Source organism: Nymphalis io, chromosome 26, assembly GCF_905147045.1.
Source record: "Nymphalis io chromosome 26, ilAglIoxx1.1, whole genome shotgun sequence".
NCBI classification, from domain to species: Eukaryota; Metazoa; Arthropoda; class Insecta; order Lepidoptera; family Nymphalidae; genus Nymphalis; species Nymphalis io.
In genome coordinates, this window is record NC_065913.1 from 9,291,530 (window position 1) to 9,313,237 (window position 21,708).

At 36.6% G+C, this 21,708-nt stretch overlaps 1 protein-coding gene across 1 annotated transcript in view; it reads left to right on the top strand.

The window, feature by feature from the left end:
- LOC126778579 (uncharacterized) overlaps positions 1 to 21,708 on the top strand; it is a 152,562-nt gene that overhangs the window by 35,115 nt on the left and 95,739 nt on the right. Inside the window, exon 4 of the mRNA XM_050502255.1 lies at positions 17,233 to 17,502. Within this exon, the coding sequence (XP_050358212.1) occupies positions 17,233 to 17,502 (270 nt within the window). The remainder of the gene's footprint in view (positions 1 to 17,232; positions 17,503 to 21,708) is intronic.

The window sequence follows — 21,708 nt, forward strand, 5'->3', positions numbered from 1 at the left end:
GGAATTCCGAAAGAGTCACACCCGTATTTTTGAGAGATGTTTTCGAGTACCAGATTTTATTACGAAGCGACGCGTCATGAAATTTGACAAGAATAGCTCGAGGCTTATCTCGCGTGGATTGACCCAATCGCTGGCATCGGCTGAGCTTATCCATGGTAAGCTCGGGCAACTTGAGATTATCTGATAAAACCCTCGACACCACAGTTGGTACATTCTCCTTTACTTCTTCAGGAATTCCATGCAAGAGGAGCATCTTCCTTCTACTTGGCATCTCCATTTGGTTGTATTGCTTTGATAGGAGTTCAACTTGCTTCTGAAGGCTCTCCAACGCAGTTAAAACAAAGACTCTAAATGTATTAAACTGAGCCGCTTGTTGGTGGTTGGACTTGATGCTGGGATAGAACTCTGAAGAGTCTTTTGAAATTCAGCCATCCGTGAGTTGAAGTGTTCAGTCAGGTCTTGAATTGAGTGCTTGATGGACTCCATAGTGCAAATGTGAATGTATTATATATTCTTTCAATGTTTCTGTTTATGGGGGATTTAATCCGTGTTATGGAGATTTAGCTGGCAGGTAGGGAACACAATTAGCACATTTGTATTAGTGTAATTATTGATCTTCCAATTTATATAATTGAAATTAACAAGAGCTCTTATAAAACCGTGTTGTCTTTTATTTGACACCTACCCGAACAAATAAAGAATTTAATGTTTTTGAATGTACATATTTTCAAATATAAAGACTTATAACCTTTTACTGTTGCGATTTCTGTTTCTCTTTTTTAATTTCGAATAGGAAGGCTAATGTAATTTTGGTGATAATTCTCCACCGCGTCATTGGCGTTTTAGGAGGCCTTTAGCCTCCTCTCCCTTTTTGAGGAGAAGGTTTGGAGCTTATTCCACCACGCTGCTCCAATGCGGGTTGGTGGAACACACATGTGGCAGAACTTCGATGAAATTAGATACATGCAGGTTTCCTCACGATGTTTTCCTTCACCGTAAAGCAAGAGATGAATTATAATCACAAATTAAGCACATGAAAATTCAGTGGTGCTTGGCCGGGTTTGAACCCACGATCATCGGTTAAGATTCACGCGTTGTTACCACTGGGCCATCTCGGCTCTATACTTTGAATAAAACTACTAATATACATAATAACATTAAGCATATTAATAAATGAAAAGGAATGTTTGTAAGTATGTTTGTCGTTATGTAAACGTTCTTGAACTAATCATTCGATTGTGTATGAGTTTTGGTGAGGTGTTCTGTGTAAAACTGCGAAGATTTCTGACTCAAAAATAAGTAATTTTTTTTTGTTTGTCCTTCCGTAAAAACATTTTATTTAAGCCCTTAAAATATTACGGAGTTAGTAATCTATATAATAACGCGCTTCTAACCACGAGGGTAATGCAGTAACCTGAGACAGCTCCTAACCTTCATAGAGGGATATAAGACCTTAAAGCTTAAAGCAGCAGTAGATACTTGTCTTTTTTTGTATCTTGTAAAATGCTCGAATTCAGGGTGTCATTTTCTTTGACGTCAAAAAAAAAAATCTGTCATAGTTTTTTCTTATAATCATTGTATTAAAGAAAAATCATGACGGCAACTTTAAAATAACATATATACTAATATTATCGACATTAGCTAGCCCTTACTACATCTATACACATACTTACATAGATACAAGTTCTGTAGACATATATGAATTTGCATATTTCGACCGTAATTTTTTCTACTCTTTAATTTTTTTTTATGAATAACACTAAAGCTCAAAAAAAAGAATCCTTTAACAAAGGAGAAGAAGGCACTGAACTGATTTATCTAAAGTCTATATAATCTGATACAGTGAAGTGGCATAATTTCATCGGACTCACGTGTGGATTCTACCGAGACGATACGACACGAAATTAAATATAAGTATATTGTTTTATATTAATAATTACTACCTAACGTTGAAAATAACAAAAATTAAAACAAACTAAGCCTTAATTTAAAATTGGAACTCAATTTGAAAGCGAATATTTATTTGCTCATACAATAGACATACGATAACGCGACCACAGAACCGCCGACTAATATTTATTGTATAGCTCTATGTATAATAATAATAATAATATCCTGGGACTTTATTCACACACGGCCATCTGATCCCAAATTAAGCAGAGCTTGTGCCATGGAAACCAGACAACTGATATACTACATATACTACTTTTCTTTTGTAAATACATACTTATATAGATAATTACACCCAGACTCAGGACAAACAGACATGTTCATGCACACAAATGTCTGTCCTGGGTGGGAATCGAACCCACAACCTTCGGCGTGAAAGGCAGGTACCTACAACCACGCCAAACGGCTCGTCATATAATATAAATACTACTGCTAGGCTTCAAATTAGTTCCGCCCGAGGTTTTATTCACATTCCTTTTTTTATAAACAAATTAGTCTCATAAAAGGCTCGAATTCAGGGCGTCATTTTGTTTAACTTCAATTGGATAGAATGCGAATAAAACTGCGGGACAGCGCTTGTATATTTTGAAGTTTTATTTTAACAAATAAATATTAAAAATCGATTTCATAATTATAGTATTATTGTAAAATAAAAGCTTTATAAATTGTTTTGGCAACACACCATATTTTCATTTCTGGCATTGGTTATTTTTTTTTTATTAAAGTGGTATATTGCCAATTTCTGTATTTATTCTGGATGTTCCGAAAATGTCATTATATGTAACAGAGTCGAACAAGCAATGTAATTCAAAATTATTTTATGTTATTTTTAGGAAGTACGAGTAAGCTGGCCGGTTAAGGTCTGTTCTACCTTTTTGGATAATACACAGTGGATTGTTTAGCAGAATTTCAGTGAAATTTGATAATTATAAATGCAGGCTGTCTCACGATATTTTTAAACGCAAACTAATCACATGAAAATTCACTGGTGCTTGTTTAGGTTTGAAACAGTCATTATTGTTTAAGGTAGTGTTATATGTATTTCACTATGCCTGCTCGATATATATATTTAAAAAAAAACACACAGAAAGTGACTTGGGAACAGATAAGTAACATTCCTTTTTAATACAATAACATAACATGAATGACAAATTTCATTATCAAAATAATCACAACAGATAACCGATAAGGCATTTTAATGTTTTTATTAGTCATAACAGATTAGAAAAAGTTAAATTAAAAAAAATCTTTTTGTATGTTTACTATAAAATATGTTTATAAATGTTATATTATTTTATAAGAAAGGGGGGTAAGGGGGGAACGGAACTACCATCTAAACCGACCCAATTGCCAACCTCACCTGCACGTGGTGCTCCCTGCTAGATTACAGACGAGGCTCTGGCGACCGATCAATGGCGGTATAACCATACGCACCATGATTGGAAAAAGGGAAACAGCGACCTTGAGGTACAAGTAACCTCTAAAATGTCTGGTGCAGAAGGCAAGGGGAAACCACTGCACTATTATTCCCTAGTTATCGTCAGCTTTATGGAAAAGTCTAAGAAAGAAATGGCCCCGAGTTCCTGGCGTCCCTTAGATGGGACAGGGGTGCTAAGAATCTCCAGGTGGAAAAAACAACAAATGAAGATAGGAACGTGGAACGTCAGAAGCTTGAAGAGTCCTGAAAAAGTCTACAATGTCTGCAAAGAAATGCAACGAATGAAGATTAACATCATGGGACTAAGTGAGATTAGATGGATAGGCAAAGGTAAACACCAAATAGATAATAATTACACCATGTATTACTCTGGTTCCGAGGATAGCTCCAACAAGTATGGAGTGGGAGTAATCATAAACACAAAACACATTAATGCACCTGTTAACTTAGTACGAAAATCAAACCGAACCATGTTAATATCATGTAGACTCAAACAACTAAAGAAGAGAACACAGTACCACGCAATAGACGTGAGGAAACTTAAAGAACTTAACATCCAAGATAAAGTGGCGAAAGAAATAAACGAGTGGGCAGCAGATGAGAAACCTGGGATAATGCGTACGGTGGAGGAAGAGTGGTGTTCAATGAAGAACAAAATATTAAACATCAATAAGACACACTTGAAAAGAGATTGGATTCCTAAGCAGAGTGGGATGACAGAAAAAATATATGATCTTATCGAAGAAAGGAGAATCTACAAGAATTTCGACAATAGCAAGTATACTGAGATTGATAAGAAAATTCGGCGTGAAGTTCGTTATGCTAGAGATGCTTGGTATCAGTGCAAGTGTGATTTTGTGGAGGACCTTTATGCTAAACATGATGCATTTAACCTGCATAAGGAAATAAAATCTTTGGTAGGACACAAAAAGACGACTCACCAACTTACGGATGAAAATAATATTCCCATATTAGATATGTCAGGAAAAAAACACCTATGGGAACAATACATTTCATCAATATACCGACGATTTCCGAAGCATAGCGGTAAATTGTGATCCAAATGAGGGATATCCTATCCTGAAAAATGAAGTCACAAACGCTCTTAAAAAAGCTAAAACGGGAAAATCAACCGGACCGGATAATGTTCCCATAGAGGTACTCAAACTTATTGAAGACGAAAATATTAACTTCCTGGTTAAATTCTTTAACTTGGTATACGACTCTGGCCACTTACCCAAAGACTGGCTAACCTCAACTTTTATTACGCTTCCTAAGAAGACCAACGCAAGAAGGTGCGAAGAGTTTCGAACGATTAGCCTTATGAGCCAAGTATTGAAACTATTTCTGAATATCATCCACGAGCGAATAAGAGCTAAATGCGACGAACATCTCGCAGATAGTCAGTTTGGTTTTCGAATAGGAGTGGGCACGAGAGAGGCTCTTTTCGCAATGCAGGTTCTCGTACAAAAATGCAGAGTCATGCAACAAGACGTTTTCCTTTGTTTCATCGATTACGAAAAAGCCTTTGACAGAGTACTGCATGTCCGTCTAATTGCAATATTACATGATATCGGTTTAGATGACAAAGATGTACGTATTATCCAGAATCTGTATTGGAACCAGAAGGCTATTGTACGAGTTGACAATGAGGAGACTGATGAGGTAGAAATAAAGAGAGGAGTCCGACAGGGGTGTATATTATCACCCACGCTATTTAATTTGTACTCGGAACAAATAATAGCAGAAGCAATTGAAGGCCAAGAATGTGGAGTCAAAATAAATGGCCGGTATATTAAAAACATCAGATACGCTGACGATACAGTCCTAATAGCATCATCTCCTGAAGAGCTGCAATTAATTATGAGCCGTGTTAATGAGTGCAGTGAAAACGCTGGTCTGAGGATGAACCTATCAAAAACGAAGATCATGGTGTTATCTAAACATAGCTTCGATGACATTGCTATCATTGTAGCAGGCCAAAAAATTGAGAGGGTGCGCAAGTACAAATATCTGGGGACATGGCTTAATGACACCTGGAGCTGTGAACAGGAGATAAAGACTCGCATCGAAATGGCTCGAAGTGCCTTCTGCACGTTGAAAAAAGTACTCTGCAATCGCAGACTTAAGATCCCTGTGCGCATACGACTCCTACATTGTTACATCTGGCCTATACTTCTTTACGGATGCGAGGCGTGGACAATTAAAGAAGATCTCAAAAAACGTATAGAAGCTTTCGAGATGTGGGCTTATAGACGTATGTTGGCCATTAGTTGGACTCAAAAGGTCTCGAACGTGGAAGTTCTGCGACGCGTCAACCAAAAACGGCAACTTTTGGAGACTGTCAAGAAGAGAAAAGTTGCATATCTCGGACACGTGCTTAAGCATGAAAGATATGAACTTATGCAACTGATTATGATGGGAAAAGTTGCCGGAAGGAGAGCTGTTGGGCGCAGAAAAAAGTCTTGGCTGTGCAACATCCGTGAATGGACGGGAATCGCGAGTGCTGTCGAACTCTTTCGCCTCGCGAAGAACAAGAAGGAGTATTTAAAGCTGACTGCCAACCTTCGCTAGTCGGAGTGGCACTCGAAGAAGAAGAAGAAATGATCCAGAGACTTCATTCGAATTTATTTCTAAATTTGATTTTTTTTACCAGTATCTATGCTAGTTGTGTACAAAACATTCTGCCTTGATAAAGATATATTTGTTGCTTATTACAAAAAGACTACTATTTACTTTATAGACTAATAGTCTGAGTTTCTTTCACTGGTTCGACACAGGGCTGGGTGTTACTTTTAACCGGTGGAAGTTTCTAGTTTGACTATCAATAAGCAAGTGTAATGCTTCAATGTTGAATAAAGTATTTTGATATTAATATTGTTTATGTGAACCTAGTGTGTTTGTTAATTCATAATAAAATTTAAATAAAAGATGACCTAGGATCTGGATAAGGATAAACAAACATAAATTATGGAAATAAACAGAAAAAATGATTAAATGAGTCATGGAAAACCACTAATGATGGAATTCGATTAACGCTACAAGATTTACTATTGAGTTTCTTTCTTCGGTTCAGTTCTTCTTGGTAGAATCTGCATATATCCACAACTAGTAGCTTTAAACCTTTGTGAAATAATTCGAATGTACTTATAAGTCTACTTGATTAATTATTACCAACTCAGCAAGCGCGCATTGTCGTGAAACTTTCTTATGAACGCGGGTTGACACAATAATTGCCAATTTATTTTTTACAAAGTGTAGCTTAAATTAGAAAAGATTTTAAATAAAAAATCCAACATACTTTAATTATTTTTATTATAGTCTAATGATGTGCTAAAAAATGTTTTATTTTTTTTTTAATATTGAATGACTGATTTAAATTTTTTTTTAATCTTTGCTAATATATAACATTTTTCTAAGTCAGTAAAAAACATTGTTTTATTTTTTAAGTCACAATCACACGTTTTATTCAAAGCATAATTAAATAAAAAGATTAATTTAGTCTAATAACACCCTAAAATTTTCATAAATCGATGACACGAAGCTAACTTTTATTAAAACTGGCCGCTTACTCTAACAAAATTAAAAAATTAAAGAAACACACGTTTCAAATTAATAATCTAAGCGAACTGCCACAGATAATACACAATTAATTATTTAACACCATCATTTCATCGCTTACCATTACTTTATCAAATTAAATTAATTCGGATTAATTGATACTTTGAGGCAAAGACATCTAATAAAATACGCACTTAAAATTTATGCAATAAGGACTATTATTGTATAAACAATAAGATATGTAAGAAAATTTTAAAGTCGTTAAGAAGAAGATAAAAGTTAAAATGAATCTTAGTGGAATATATATAAAATACAAATTTGATGATAAATATAGAGTAAATGTAAAAAATACACTTATAAATATACATTTTTTTAGTAGGATTACTTTTTAGGTATTTTTAGTTCATACAAATTATAAATTAAAATATTTACTTACAATTGTTTTTACAGATGAAAAACGAAACAGCAAATTATTTAATTAATTTTGTTCCCATAAATATTTCTGAATTTCAAAATGGCGTCACTTAAAAATGTCTTACGTTTGCCGTTACATAAATACGTACGTATTTAACTTAAAATAGCAAGTTATATCAGCTTACAGGAACTAGAAAAATCATTCAGATTTAACGTACAAAATTTAAATACTTCGACAAAAGATATGTATACAACAATACAATAATATTAATCGCGCCAAAATTGAAATTTAAAATGGTGTCATGATTATGTTTAAAAATATTTAATATTTTAATAAATTAAATAACACAATACGAATTTGAAAATGGGGTCTTTTCAAAATAACAGAATATGACATAACAGAGCATTTTTTAATATTCTTGAGGATGGTTATCACACAAATGCTATTTCTGATGTTAGGTCTGCTATTCTTTTAATAATTATTGTTATTTAGCTTAGCGGTATTTTTTTCCATTCATGTTGCCGCAGAGTCTTAAACACAGGCCATTCCTTATATATTCAAAATGGCGCCTAATAAGAATAAAATATAACTTTCAAGCAGTGATGAATCGCTTGAATTTTGTAAAAATTTACCAAAATAGTAATATATAATTTTGTTTTGGTACATATTCAAATTTAGTATTGCATAAGTTAGGTAATAGACGAAATTTCATTTATATTTATAACTGATCAGAATATGATTGACGGGAATAGTTCGTGCTTATAATGCCTGAAGTTCTCAAAAAAATATGACCGAGTTATTACAACTTATACCTAAATACCTGGATGTTTATTTTTTAATTTATATATAATTAACATTATTTTATGCTGCAATTTTTTTAAATTTGTTATGTGTAATATAATAATCAGGTTAGTAAAGGTTTGAATATGTTTTTTTATTTCAAAAATAACTTTTAATGCGACACGTTTTCTTAGACCAAAAACGTTAATGATACTAATTATCTTTGTTTAAAAAAAATCTTATTCAACCATTAATTGCTTTTATTAAATTATGTTTAATATTATTGTAGTTTAATTAATATCGATGCCACAGATAGCTATAAAAATATTAATTAATACAAATCATAAAAAGTCAATGTCATATCGTCTAAAGTAAAATCGGCATTAAATAATCCGATCATTGATAGTTAGATATCGTAATGTTATATAAATATGTATCATTAGATTAAAATTGCAATTTATAAACAGGAACTGGATATATCATTTAATGTACAAAGTTTAAATACTAACAATATGAAAGCTAATTTTGGTTTACCTCTTGAGGTAGTGATTATATTAATGGCGCCAAAATTGTAATTCAAAATGGCGTCATGACGTTTGTGTTTTTAAAATGCTAAGCATGTTTTTTTTTTAAATAAATATAAAAATTATTTTACCGTACAACATTATTGTTTTAAATTTATAATCAATTTTTATTGGAGTCTTACATATCAGCGCGGCTTAATGCAAAAGTAACATCGGCATTGTAAGAGCTACCATTAACAAAAAAAAAAAAAAATACAAACCTAAAGATTTGTTCCTTGGGGCGTGATTATCATTTTAAAAACAGTTACGTTATATATGTATGCATATAAATATGTTATTTCATTTAAATAGAAAATAACTAGTGTATTAAAGCCACAAGAGTAGACAAAGGCAAATTAACAACCGACATTGAATTGGCGCGATATCATTGGTCGAGATTTTGAATTATCTGTGATTTTTGCGAAAAAATTGCTTTTATTCGGGAAAGTAGTTAAGCTGAACTGTTAGCGAATATCACGGGATATGGAAATATAAAGTTAGTTTATATTTACTCCTACGATTGGAATATACTAAATATACATTTCAACTAATTGTAAAATGTGTATTAAATACAATATTAACACGTACATAGTGCTATTTTACATTTAAATAAGAATATTTAATTTAAATCTCAGTTTATTTGAAACTTTAAGTCAACTAACTTCTAAATAAGTTATTATTGTAACAATTTAACATACGATAAGATTATCATAGTCCTGTCACCGTGGCGTCACGGAAGGGTAGATAGGCAAACATGGTATAACAAAGAATTTAATGTTATTGAACGTACATATTTTCAAATATAAAGACTTATAACCTTTTACTGTTGCGATTTCTGTTTCTCTTTTTTAATTTCGAATAGGAAGGCTAATGTAATTTTGGTGGTAATTCTCCACCGCGTCATTGGCGTTTTAAGAAATATTAACCATCATTTATATTGTCAATGTGCCACCAACATTGGGAACCAAGATGTAATATCCATTGTGTATGTACGTTATTCCATAAATCTAGTCATATAATTATTTAATATTAACTAGAAATTGGATGTATGTGTGTACATACATAAGAAGCCATTAGTTCCATATTATATTTTCTATAAGCCTTTATATATTGCAATATTATTTATACATAAGCATAGACGTTTTGCATGTATGTTATATACGTAATAAAAACTCTGACACTGATTAATTAACTGACTGAATAAAAATGAGTTATGAGTGAAAATTTGCTCGATCACATATGATGGTTTATTAAAAATTTGTCCGCTAGTGTTAAATATATGAAAGTTTATATGGATGGTCCGCATTTTTTTTATACAGTGTTGCCGACTTGGGGGTTTTCCCCCTAAATAGGGCTATGTCAGATGAAATCAAATAGGATATTTTCAGGTCAGACATTTTTTAGGAGGAACATTTTTTTAAAGAAATTCTCTCCGGGCATTAACTCTTCAGCTTCATTTAATTGAGTATATTTCAAGTTTACTAATGCTACTTGCAGTACTTGATTTGCTTTTTTTTAACATCATATTATAAATGTATTTTGTATTTGTTTCAATTCATCCGTCAGGAGGAAACGGGGGACTTTCGAGATGGTGCTAGGGGAGGATGCTTCTAAGAGGTTGGCAACACTGTTTTTATGTATCATAAAAATACCATCATCGTTTGTCGTTTTTTGTAATTAAATCCGCAAGGCGAAACGTCCCCCACGCAATCATGAAGTGAACACGACAAGAAAACTGGTTACAGATACAATTAATATATTTAATTTATCTAGAATATTCTAGAGAGATCTCGAATTTTACAATGGAGCCGTGTTCTATAGAATTCATGGTATGTACGGGAAGGTTTGCGTGACCCGGCCAATGGCTCTGTAACAAAACAATTTCGTTAATATATAAAAATGGCTGTTTGTGTATCTGTTTGTGATTAATAGAGTTCGGACCGTTTGAATCACCATTATAGTTGAAATTTAGATGTATGTCTCATGGATGATTTTATAATATCCACTTCGTTGTAACGCCGCTAGATGGCGCTGTACCACATCACCGGCCGCCTACCAGGTTTTGCTATTATAGTATAAAAGTGTCAGCTGGTCCAAGACATTTCTTCTTAAGTACAAAACTTATTCCAATATGATTCAAAACAGTAACAGTCTATAAATGTCCCACAGCTGGGCTAAAACCTCTCCTTCTCAGGAGAAGGTTTGAGCTTATTCCACAACCTGCTTCGATGCATGGATTTCCTTCACCGAACACTTATAAATTAAATATGTGAAAGTCAGTGGAGCTAGCGATCTCGGATACCAACACTGAGTTGACGATATACTTTATTGGCTCAACAATTCAACTGTAATTAGAAGTTATCGTTGGGTTCGTTGAGCGGTACCTGGTCCCCAGCCCCGCCGTGAACAGCAGCCGGCGGCCCCGCACGAGGTACTCCGGACAGCGGGCGAACCTGAAAAGCACGGAGGCCCCTCACCCGCCCTCAGCACGTTGTTCGGAGACATTATACCCTAAAGCGAAAAATATATCAAACAATGTCTTTACATGCTTCCAAATCTCACTTCTAGCGTACAACTTACTTTTACTTTTCTTTTCTATTTACTTATTATAAAAAAATAACGCCTCTGCTGGGCTAAGCCCTCCCCTCCACTTGTGATTTGGAGCTCTAAATTGCAGTTTCAATGCGGGTTGATGGATATACATAGCAATACTTCATCCCATAAAAGCAGATCTCCTGACAATGTGCCCATTAATTAAGCACATCAAAGTGCAGTGGTGTTTGCCCGGGCTTTGCAAGTGGGTGGGGGATTGTTCTTATAGCATATGGGCCACCTGATGGTAAGTGGTCACCACCGCCCATAGACATTGACACCGCAATAAATATTAACCATCGCTTACATCAACAATGCGTCACCAACCTTGGGAACTAAGATGTTATGTCCTCGTGCCTGTAGTAACACTGTTTTACTCACCAACAACAATGCTATTGCTGTTTGGCGGCAGAATATATTATGAGTGTGTGGTAACTGGTGGTAAGGGCATTGTGCAAACCCGCCTGCGTAGGTACCACCCACTCATCACATATTCTACCGCTAAACAGGAATATAACATAAAAAATAAATATCATTATCATACTTAAGTATTTTACGCAACACCACCAACTATACCAAAATTAAACTATTTAATTCCACTCCGCAAAGTGAGTTTGATGTATGTATTCGTTACCTCGATAATAGCCGTCTGACGCACGTTCCCGACATGCATAGAGCACTGGAACTCTGGGTAGATGGCCGTGGAGTGTCTCAGGACATGCACGGATGCCTGTTACGTTCAATCAAATTTAATTCATTACCACATTACATATTATATTGCACAGTCTGTGCTAATATTGCTAGCATATAAAAAAACAGCCGAGATTATCCAGGCACCACTGAATTTTCATGTACTTAATTTGTGATTGTAATTCATCTCGTACTTTACGATGAAGGAAAACATCGTGAGGAAACCTGCATGTGTCTAATTTCACTGAAATTCTGCCACATGTGTATTCTACCAAACCGCACTGGAGCAGCGTGGTGGAATAAGCTCCAAACCTTCTCCTCAAAAAAGGGAGAGGAGGCCTTTAGCCCAGCAGTAGGACATTCATGTGCTGTTACGGATAAAAAAACACACACACACACAATGTGCTGTGCAAACATATACAAATCTATAGTCGTATAAATTTAGCGTTTTGGTTATCTGTGAAGTTGTTATCGGAACTTTGTAAGTAAAACTAAAGTGTATATAAGTGGTTAAGTGTAACAGTGTCGTGTTATATATAGAGATATATTGATCGAGAAGTGTTTGTAGTGTACAATACAGCAGAGCTGGTAGCGAATCGCATGGAATCGCAAATCTAACGAAAAACGAGTAGAGTTTTCTGCTCACCTGAAAGTATATACAGCGTCTAGGGTCGTTTGGGTCTTCGAGGAACACCAGGTCGTCACACACGCACTTGTCCTGCGTGTCGCTCGACACGTGCGCGTCGCTGTACTTGCTCCCGTCGTCCGACACGTACACGTTCGTGCACTTCGTGTCCGATGTCTTCGTGAGGCTGTTCTTCACATTGGCGATGTCCTGGAGGATATTCTTGATCTGTCTCCTCGCGTTCTTTCGATTCTATTCCGAAGCTTGCGATGAGTGGACTAGTTCTCATATCTAAAACAATGAATTTTGAAAATAAAAAAATATATCACTTTTTTAATTTCGTATAGGTACGCTGGTAAATGACCACCTTATGGTAAGTGGTCGTCACTACCAATAGATTTTGTCACAGTCTATTAATCACCCCTAACATCGTAATGCGCCATCAACCTTGGGGATTAAGATATTAAGTCTCTTGTGCCTATAGTTACACTGTCTAACTCATCTTTCAAACTAGAACACAATAATACTAAGTATTGCTATTTGGCGGTAGAAACGTTATTCAAAAAAGCCTTTTTAAATCGTTTGTATAATATAATTTTAAATATAAAGCTACAACCAGTATGGCTACTCTGTAAGAACATTCTCTCACTCATCATCATCATCATCATCATCATGTCAACATTTTACCGGAGAGTGATGAATCTAAAATTCTAGAATACTGGCCGCGTATATATATTCTGTCTTAAATACTTGTAAGTTTTTATTTAGTAATAAGGTTTGAATTAGCGACCCACCCGTCGTCCTCTGCAAGTCCCGGGCGGACAGCCTCCGAAGGTGGGCCGCTCGTGTCCCGCGGCGTAGCCCCCTGGCCGCGCCAGCAGCACCATGCCCTGCCGCAGTCCCGGCGGGAAGCGCCCCAGGCCCAGCGACGCCGACTGTCCCGCGCGCACGCTGCCGCACGGGACGCGGTTGCGGTATATCGTGCGCACGGATATCTCCGCGAACTCGCCGGACTCCAGAGGTCCTGGGTAGAGTCGCCCTCGCGCGAGCAGTCCCCCCACGATGGGCCCCGTCGAGTCCCCTACGTGGAAAATGTGTTTATGCACACAATTGTCTGTCCTGAGTGGGAATCGAACCCACAACCTTTGGCGTGAAAGGCAAGTATCTAGCAAGGGTGGTTGACGTAGCTATAGACAATATTATTACCATTACCAATAGTATGGAACTCGTTTTAAAGTCATATATAAGAGTTAACTCAGAAACACTTCGGGTTAAATAAAGGCTTGTGAAGCTATTCACTCCTCATCCTTTTTGATTTCCTCGTCTACATTGTCTATGGTGTCCTGTATCGACTTTTGCGGCGCAACGCAGTTCCTTGCCATATTCTCGTCAATTATTAACAGCGGTTTCTGTAATAATATTTTGGCTGGATTGACATTCAGCGAGATAATTTTTTTCTTATAGAATAGGAAAGCGGACGAGCATATGGGCCACCTGATGGTAAGTGGTCACTAACGCCCATAGACATAGGCATTGTAAGAAATGTTAACCATCGCTTACATCGCAAATGTGCCACCAACCTTGGGAACTGAGACGTTATGTCCCTTGTGCCTGTAATTACACTGGCTCACTCACCCTTCAAACCGGAACACAACAATACCAAGTACTGCTATTTTGCGGTAGAATATCTGATGAGTGGGTGATACCTACACAGTTAGCTACCTAAGTGATATATAATATTATATATTGAATATTATTTATTATTCACTTGCGTCACCAGGTGCTGGAAGCGTCGCTCGCACGGCGAGACCAGCTGCAGTTTGTACTCGACGTTCCCGAAACGAGGCTCCGGGGGTAGACTCCCGTAGCACTCGTCGCCGGAATCGTCGGTGTCGGATGTTCTGAGGGCCAAATCGAATATATTTAACATTGATCTTATTTCGATTAATGCCATCCGCGTTCGGTGAGACCGTCTCACTGTTTATGTTCTCCAGGTACATTAACAACGTAATCCTAACTGGAACTAATTGACTCTTTTAATCTATTCGTTCGGTGAGACCGACACACTGTGTATGATCTCCTGATACATTAACACTGTAATCTTAACTGAAACTAATTGACTCTTTTAATCTAATCGTTCGGTGAAACCGTCTCTCTGTTTATGTTCTCCTGGTACATTAACCACGTAATCCTAATTCTAAATCTTTGAAACTAATAATAATAATATCCTGGGACATTTTTCACACACGGCCATCTGATCCCAAATTAAGCTTGTACAAAACTCGTCCTATGGAAACCTGACAACTGATATACTACATATACTACTTTTCTTTTGTAAATACATACTTATACAGAAAATTACACCCAGACTCAGGACAAACAGACATGTTCATGCACACAAATGTCTGGCCTGGGTGGGAATCGAACCCTCAGCCTTCGGCGTGAAAAGGCAAGTATCTACCAACCGCGCCAAACGTCTCGTCAAAATTAACTCTATTAATCAAATCGTTCGGTGACACCGTCTCACTGTTTATGATCTCCTGGTACATTAACACTGTAATCCTAACTGAAACTAATTGACTCTTTTAAACTAATCGTTCGGTGAGACCGACTCACTGCTTATGATCTCCTGGTACATTAACACTGTAAACCTAACTGAAACTAATTGACTCTTTTAATCTAATCGTTCGGTGAGACCGACTCACTGTTTATGATCTCCTGCTACATTAACACTGTAATCCTAACTGAAACTAATTGACTCTTTTAATCTAATCGTTCGGTGAGACCGTCTCACTGTTTATGTTCTCCTGGTACATTAACATCGTAATCCTAATTCTAAATCTTTGAAACTAATAATAATAATATCCTGGGACATTTTTCACACACGGCCATCTGATCCCAAATTAAGCTCTTACAAAACTCGTGCTTTGGAAACCTGACAACTGATATACTACATATACTACTTTTCTTTTGTAAATACATACTTATAGAATTATGATTACGTTGTTAATGTACCAGGAGAATATAAACAGTGAGACAGTTTCACCGAACAATTAGATTAAAAGAGTCAATTAGTTTCAATTATAATCAATGCTGTTTCTCACGGAGACGCAAATACTCCACCCTGCCGACACCAGCTACCTTAACTATCCCGGCTACATGCTAGAAGAATCTTTTAAAGCGAAAGCCGGAGTATGCTTGTTCGTCAGGGCGGGTGTTTGTTATCACCGATTGCGCTGTTTGGAAGACCACTCCTTCTCCATGTTGGTGGTACGTGTGGACCTGGTTCGTCAGAGTCGAGTGTACGTGTGCCTCTACTGCCTTTCACGCCAAAGGTTGTGGGTTCGATTCCCACTCAGGACAGACAATTGTGTGCATTAACATGTCTGTTTTTCCTGAGTCTGTGTGTAATTGTCTATAGAATAGTATATCAGTTGTCTGGTTGCCATAGTACAAGCTCTGCTTAGTTTCGGATCAGATATATATATATATAGTTGAACGCAAATCACAGTAGTGTCGGCCGGCAGGGTGGCCGTGTTCCCGGTGAGCTGCGTGCGCGGCGCCGGCCTCAACGCGCTGCACGCGTGCCTGCTGGCGCTGGCGCCGCGCCGCGACCTGCAGCGCCCCGAGGACGTGAGTAAACCATATGTTGCGCAGTTGACTAGTATCCTTTTTATTAAATTATAAATGTTATAATTTATGTCACTTTACAGGAGGCGTGCGAGTTTCAAATAGACGAAATTTTCCACGTAGGGGACTCGACGGGGCCCGTCGTGGGGGGACTGCTCGCGCGAGGGCGACTCTACGAGGGCGACGAACTTATCATAGGTGCGTTGTGTTCTGTTAGTTGTGAGATGAATAGAGCGACGTATATTTAACACCCCCCCCCCCAGGACCTCTGGAGTCCGGCGAGTTCGCGGAGATATCCGTGCGCACGATATACCGCAACCGCGTCCTGTGCGGCAGCGTGCGCGCGGGACAGTCGGCATTGCTGGGCCTGGGTCGCTTCCCGCCGGGACTGCGGCAGGGCATGGTGCTGCTAGCGCGGCCGGGGGGCTACGCCGCTGGACACGAGCGGCCCACCTTCGGAGGCTGTCCGCCCGGGACTTGCAGAGGACGACAGGTGGGTCGCTAATGCAAACCTTATTACTAAATAAAAACTTACATGTATTTAAGACAGAATATATATATGCGGCCAGTAGTGCTATTCTAGAATTTTAGATTCATCACTCTCCGGTGAAATGTTGACATGATGATGATGAGTGAGAGAATGTTCTTACAGAGTAGCCATACTGGTTGTAGCTTTATATTTAAAATTATATTATACAAACGATTTAAAAAGGCTTTTTTGAATAACGTTTCTACCGCCATGGCAATACTTAGTATTATTGTGTGCTAGTTTGAAAGATGAGTTAGACAGTGTAACTATAGGCATAAGAGACGTAATATCTTAATCCCCAAGGTTGATGGCGCATTACGATGATAGGGGTGGTTAATAGATTGTGACAAAGTCTATGGGTAGTGACGACCTTTTACCATATGGTGGTCATTTGCCAGCGTACCTATACGAAATTAAAAAAGTGATATATTTTTTTATTTTCAAAATTCATTGTTACAGATATCAGAACTAGTCCACTCGTTGCAAGCTTCGGAGAAGAATCGAAAGAACGCGAGGAGACAGAACAAGAATATCCTCCAGGACATCGCCAACGTGAAGAACAGCCTCACGAAGACATCGGACACGAAGTGCACGAACGTGTACGTGTCGGACGACGGGAGCAAGTACAGCGACGCGCACGTGTCGAGCGATACGCAGGACAAGTGCGTGTGTGACGACCTGGTGTTCCTCGAAGACCCAAACGACCCTAGAGGCTGTATATACTTTCAGGTGAGCAGAAAACTCTACTCGTTTTTAAAAAATTAGCAAACCTTAGATATGCGATTCCATGCGATTCGCTACCAGCTCTGCTGTATTGTACACTACAAACACTTCTCGATCAATATATCTCTATATACAACACGACACTGTTACACTTAACTACTTGTATACACTTTAGTTTTACTTACAAAGTTCCGATAACAACTTCACAGATAACCAAAACGCTAAATTTTTCGCGAATCCATAGTCAATACCACAGAATATTAAGATTTCGACCAAATTTCAAAGTCAAAGTTGCTTATATACTCTACTTGCTATTGGAATCGACTATAGATTTGTATGTGTTTGCACAGCACATTGTGTGTGTGTGTTTTTTTATCCGTAACAGCATGTGAATGTCCTACTGCTGGGCTAAAGGCCTCCTCTCCCTTTTTTGAACAGAAGGCTTGGAGCTTATTCCACCACGCTGCTCCAGTGCGGTTTGGTGGAATACACATGTGGCAGAATTTCAGTGAAATTAGACACATGCAGGTTTCCTCGCGATGTTTTCCTTCATCGTAAAGTACGAGATGAATTATAATCACAAATTAAGCACATGAAAATTCAGTGGTGCCTGGACCATCTCGGCTGTTTTTTTATATGCTAGCAATATTAGCACAGACTGTGCAATATAATATGTAATGCGGTCATGAATTAAATTTGATTGAATATAACAGGCATCCGTGCATGTCCTGAGATACTCCACGGCCATCTACCCAGAGTTCCAGTGCTCTGTGCATGTCGGGAACGTGCGTCAGACGGCCATTTTTGAGGTAACGAATACATACATCAAACTCACTTTGCGGGGTGGAATTAAATATTTTAATTTTGGTATAGTTGGTGGTGTTGCGTAAAATACTTAAGTATGATAATGATATTTATTTTTTTATGTTATATTCCTGTTTAGCGGTAGAATATCTGATGAGTGGGTGGTACCTACCCAGGCGGGCTTGCACAATGTCCTTACCACCAGTTACCACACACACTTATAATATATTCTGCCGCCAAACAGCAATAGCATTGTTGTTGGTGAGTAAAACAGTGTAACTGCAGGCACGAGGGACATAACATCTTAGTTCCCAAGGTTGGTGACGCATTGGTGATGTAACCGATGGTTAATATTTATTGCGGTGTCAATGTCTATGGGCGGTGGTGACCATTTACCATCGGGTTGCTCATCTCATCGCTGACCACGGGTATATTTTTCGCTTTAGGGTATAATGTCTCCGAACAACGTGCTGAGGGCGGGCGAGAGGGCCTCCGTGCTGTTCAGGTTCGCCCGCTGTCCGGAGTAACTCGTGCGGGGCCGCCGGCTGCTGTTCACGGCGGGACTGGGGACCAGGTACCGCTCAACGAACCCAACGATAACTTCTAATTACAGTTGAATTGTTGAGCTAATAAAGTATATCGTCAGCTCAGTGTTGGTATCCGAGATTGCTAGCTGCACTGACTTTCACACATTTAATTTATAAGTGTTCGGTGAAGGAAATCCATGCATCGAAGCAGGTTGTGGAATAAGCTCAAACCTTCTCCTGAGAAGGAGAGGTTTTAGCCCAGCTGGGGGACATTTATATACTGTAACTGTTTTGAATAATGTTGGAATAAGTTTTGTTCTTAAGAAGGGATATCTTCGACCAACAGCCGCTTTTGTACTTTACTAGCAAAACCCGGTAGGTGGCTGTTAATGTGGTACAGCGCCATCTAGCGGCGTTACAACGAAGTGGATATTATAAAATCATCCATGAGACATACATCTAAATTTCAACTATGATGGTGATTCAAACGGTCCGAACTCTATTAATCACAAACAGATACACAAACAGCCATTTTTATATATTAACGAAATTGTTTTGTTACAGAGCCATCGGCCGAGTCACGCAAACCTTCCCGTACATACCATGAATTCTATAGAACACGGCTCCAATGTCAAATTCGAGATCTCTCTAGAATATTCTAGATAAATTAAATATATTAATTGTATCTGTAACCAGTTTTCTTGTCGTGTTCACTTCATGATTGCGTGGGGGGCGTTTCGCCTTGCGGATTAAATTACAAAAAACGACAAACGATGATGGTATTTTTATGTTACATAAAAACAGTGTTGCCAACCTCTTAGAAGCATCCTCCCCTAGCACCATCTCGAAAGTCCCCCGTTTCCTCCTGACGGATGAATTGAAACAAATACAAAATACATTTATAATATGATGTTAAAAAAAAAGCAAATCAAGTACTGCAAGTAGCATTAGTAAACTAGAAATATACTCAATTAAATGAAGCTGAAGAGTTAATCCCCGGAGAGAATTTCTTTAAAAAATGTTCCTCCTAAAAATGTCTAACCTGAAAATATCCTATTTGATTTCATCTGACATAGCCCTATTTAGGGGGAAAACCCCCAAGTTGGCAACACTGTATAAAAAAATGTGGACCATCCATATAAACTTTCATATATTTAACACTAGCGGACAAATTTTTAATAAACCATCATATGTGATCGAGCAAATTTTCACTCATAACTCATTTTTATTCAATCAGTTAATTAATCAGTGTCAGAGTTTTTATTACGTATCTAAAGGCTTATATATATATATATATATATATATATATATATGAAAATATAATACATCCAATTTCTAGTTAATATTAAATAATTATATAACTAGGTTTATGAAATAACGTACATACACAATGCATATTACATCTTGGTTCCCAATGTTGGTGGCACATTGACAATATAAATGATGGTTAATATTTCTTAAAACGCCAATGACGCGGTGGAGAATTACCACCAAAATTTCATTTGCCTTCCTATTTGAAATTAAAAAAGAGAAACAGAAATCGCAACAGTAAAAGGTTATAAGTCTTTATATTTAAAATATGTACGTTCAATAACAATAAATTCTTAGTTATACCATGTTTGCCTATCTACCCTTCCGTGACGCCACGGTGACAGGACTATGATAATCTTATCGTATGTTAAATTGTTACAATAATAACTTATTTAGAAGTTAGTTGACTTAAAGTTTCAAATAAACTGAGATTTAAATTAAATATTCTTATTTAAAATCAAAATAGCACTATGTACGTGTTAATATTGTATTTAATACACCCTTTACAATTAGTTGAAATGTATATTTAGTATATTCCAATCGTAGGAGTAAATATAAACTAACTTTATATTTCCATATCCCGTGATATTCGCTAACAGTTCAGCTTAACTACTTTCCCGAATAAAAGCAATTTTTTCGCAAAAATCACAGATAATTCAAAATCTCGACCAATGATATCGCGCCAATTCAATGTCGGTTGTTAATTTGCCTTTGTCTACTCTTGTGGCTTTAATACACTAGTTATTTTCTATTTAAATGAAATAACATATTTATATGCATACATATATAACGTAACTGTTTTTAAAATGATAATCACGCCCCAAGGAACAAATCTTTAGGTTTGTATTTTTTTTGTTAATGGTAGCTCTTACAATGCCAATGTTACTTTTGCATTATTAAGCCGCGCTGATATGTAAAACTCCAATAACAATTGATTATAAATTTAAAACAATAATGTTGTACAGTAAAATAATTTTTGTATTTATTTTCAAAAAAAAAACATGCTTAGTATTTTAAAAACACAAACGTCATGACGCCATTTTGAATTACAATTTTGGCGCCATTAATATAATCACTACCACAAGAGGTAAACCAAAATTAGCTTTCATATTGTTAGTATTTAAACTTTGTACATTAAATGATATATCCAGTTCCTGTTTATAAATTGCAATTTTAAGTTAATGATACATATTTATATTACATTACGATATCTAACTATCAATGATCGGATTATTTAATGCCGATTTTACTTTAGACGATATGACATTGACTTTTTATGATTTGTATTAATTAATATTTTTATAGCTATCTGTGGCATCGATATTAATTAAACTACAATAATATTAAACATAATTTAATAAAAGCAATTAATGGTTGAATAAGATTTTTTTTAAACAAAGATAATTAGTATCATTAACGTTTTTGGTCTAAGAAAACGTGTCGCATTAAAAGTTATTTTTGAAATAAAAAAACATATTCAAACCTTTACTAACCTGATTATTATATTACACATAACAAATTTAAAAAAATTGCAGCATAAAATAATGTTAATTATATATAAATTAAAAAA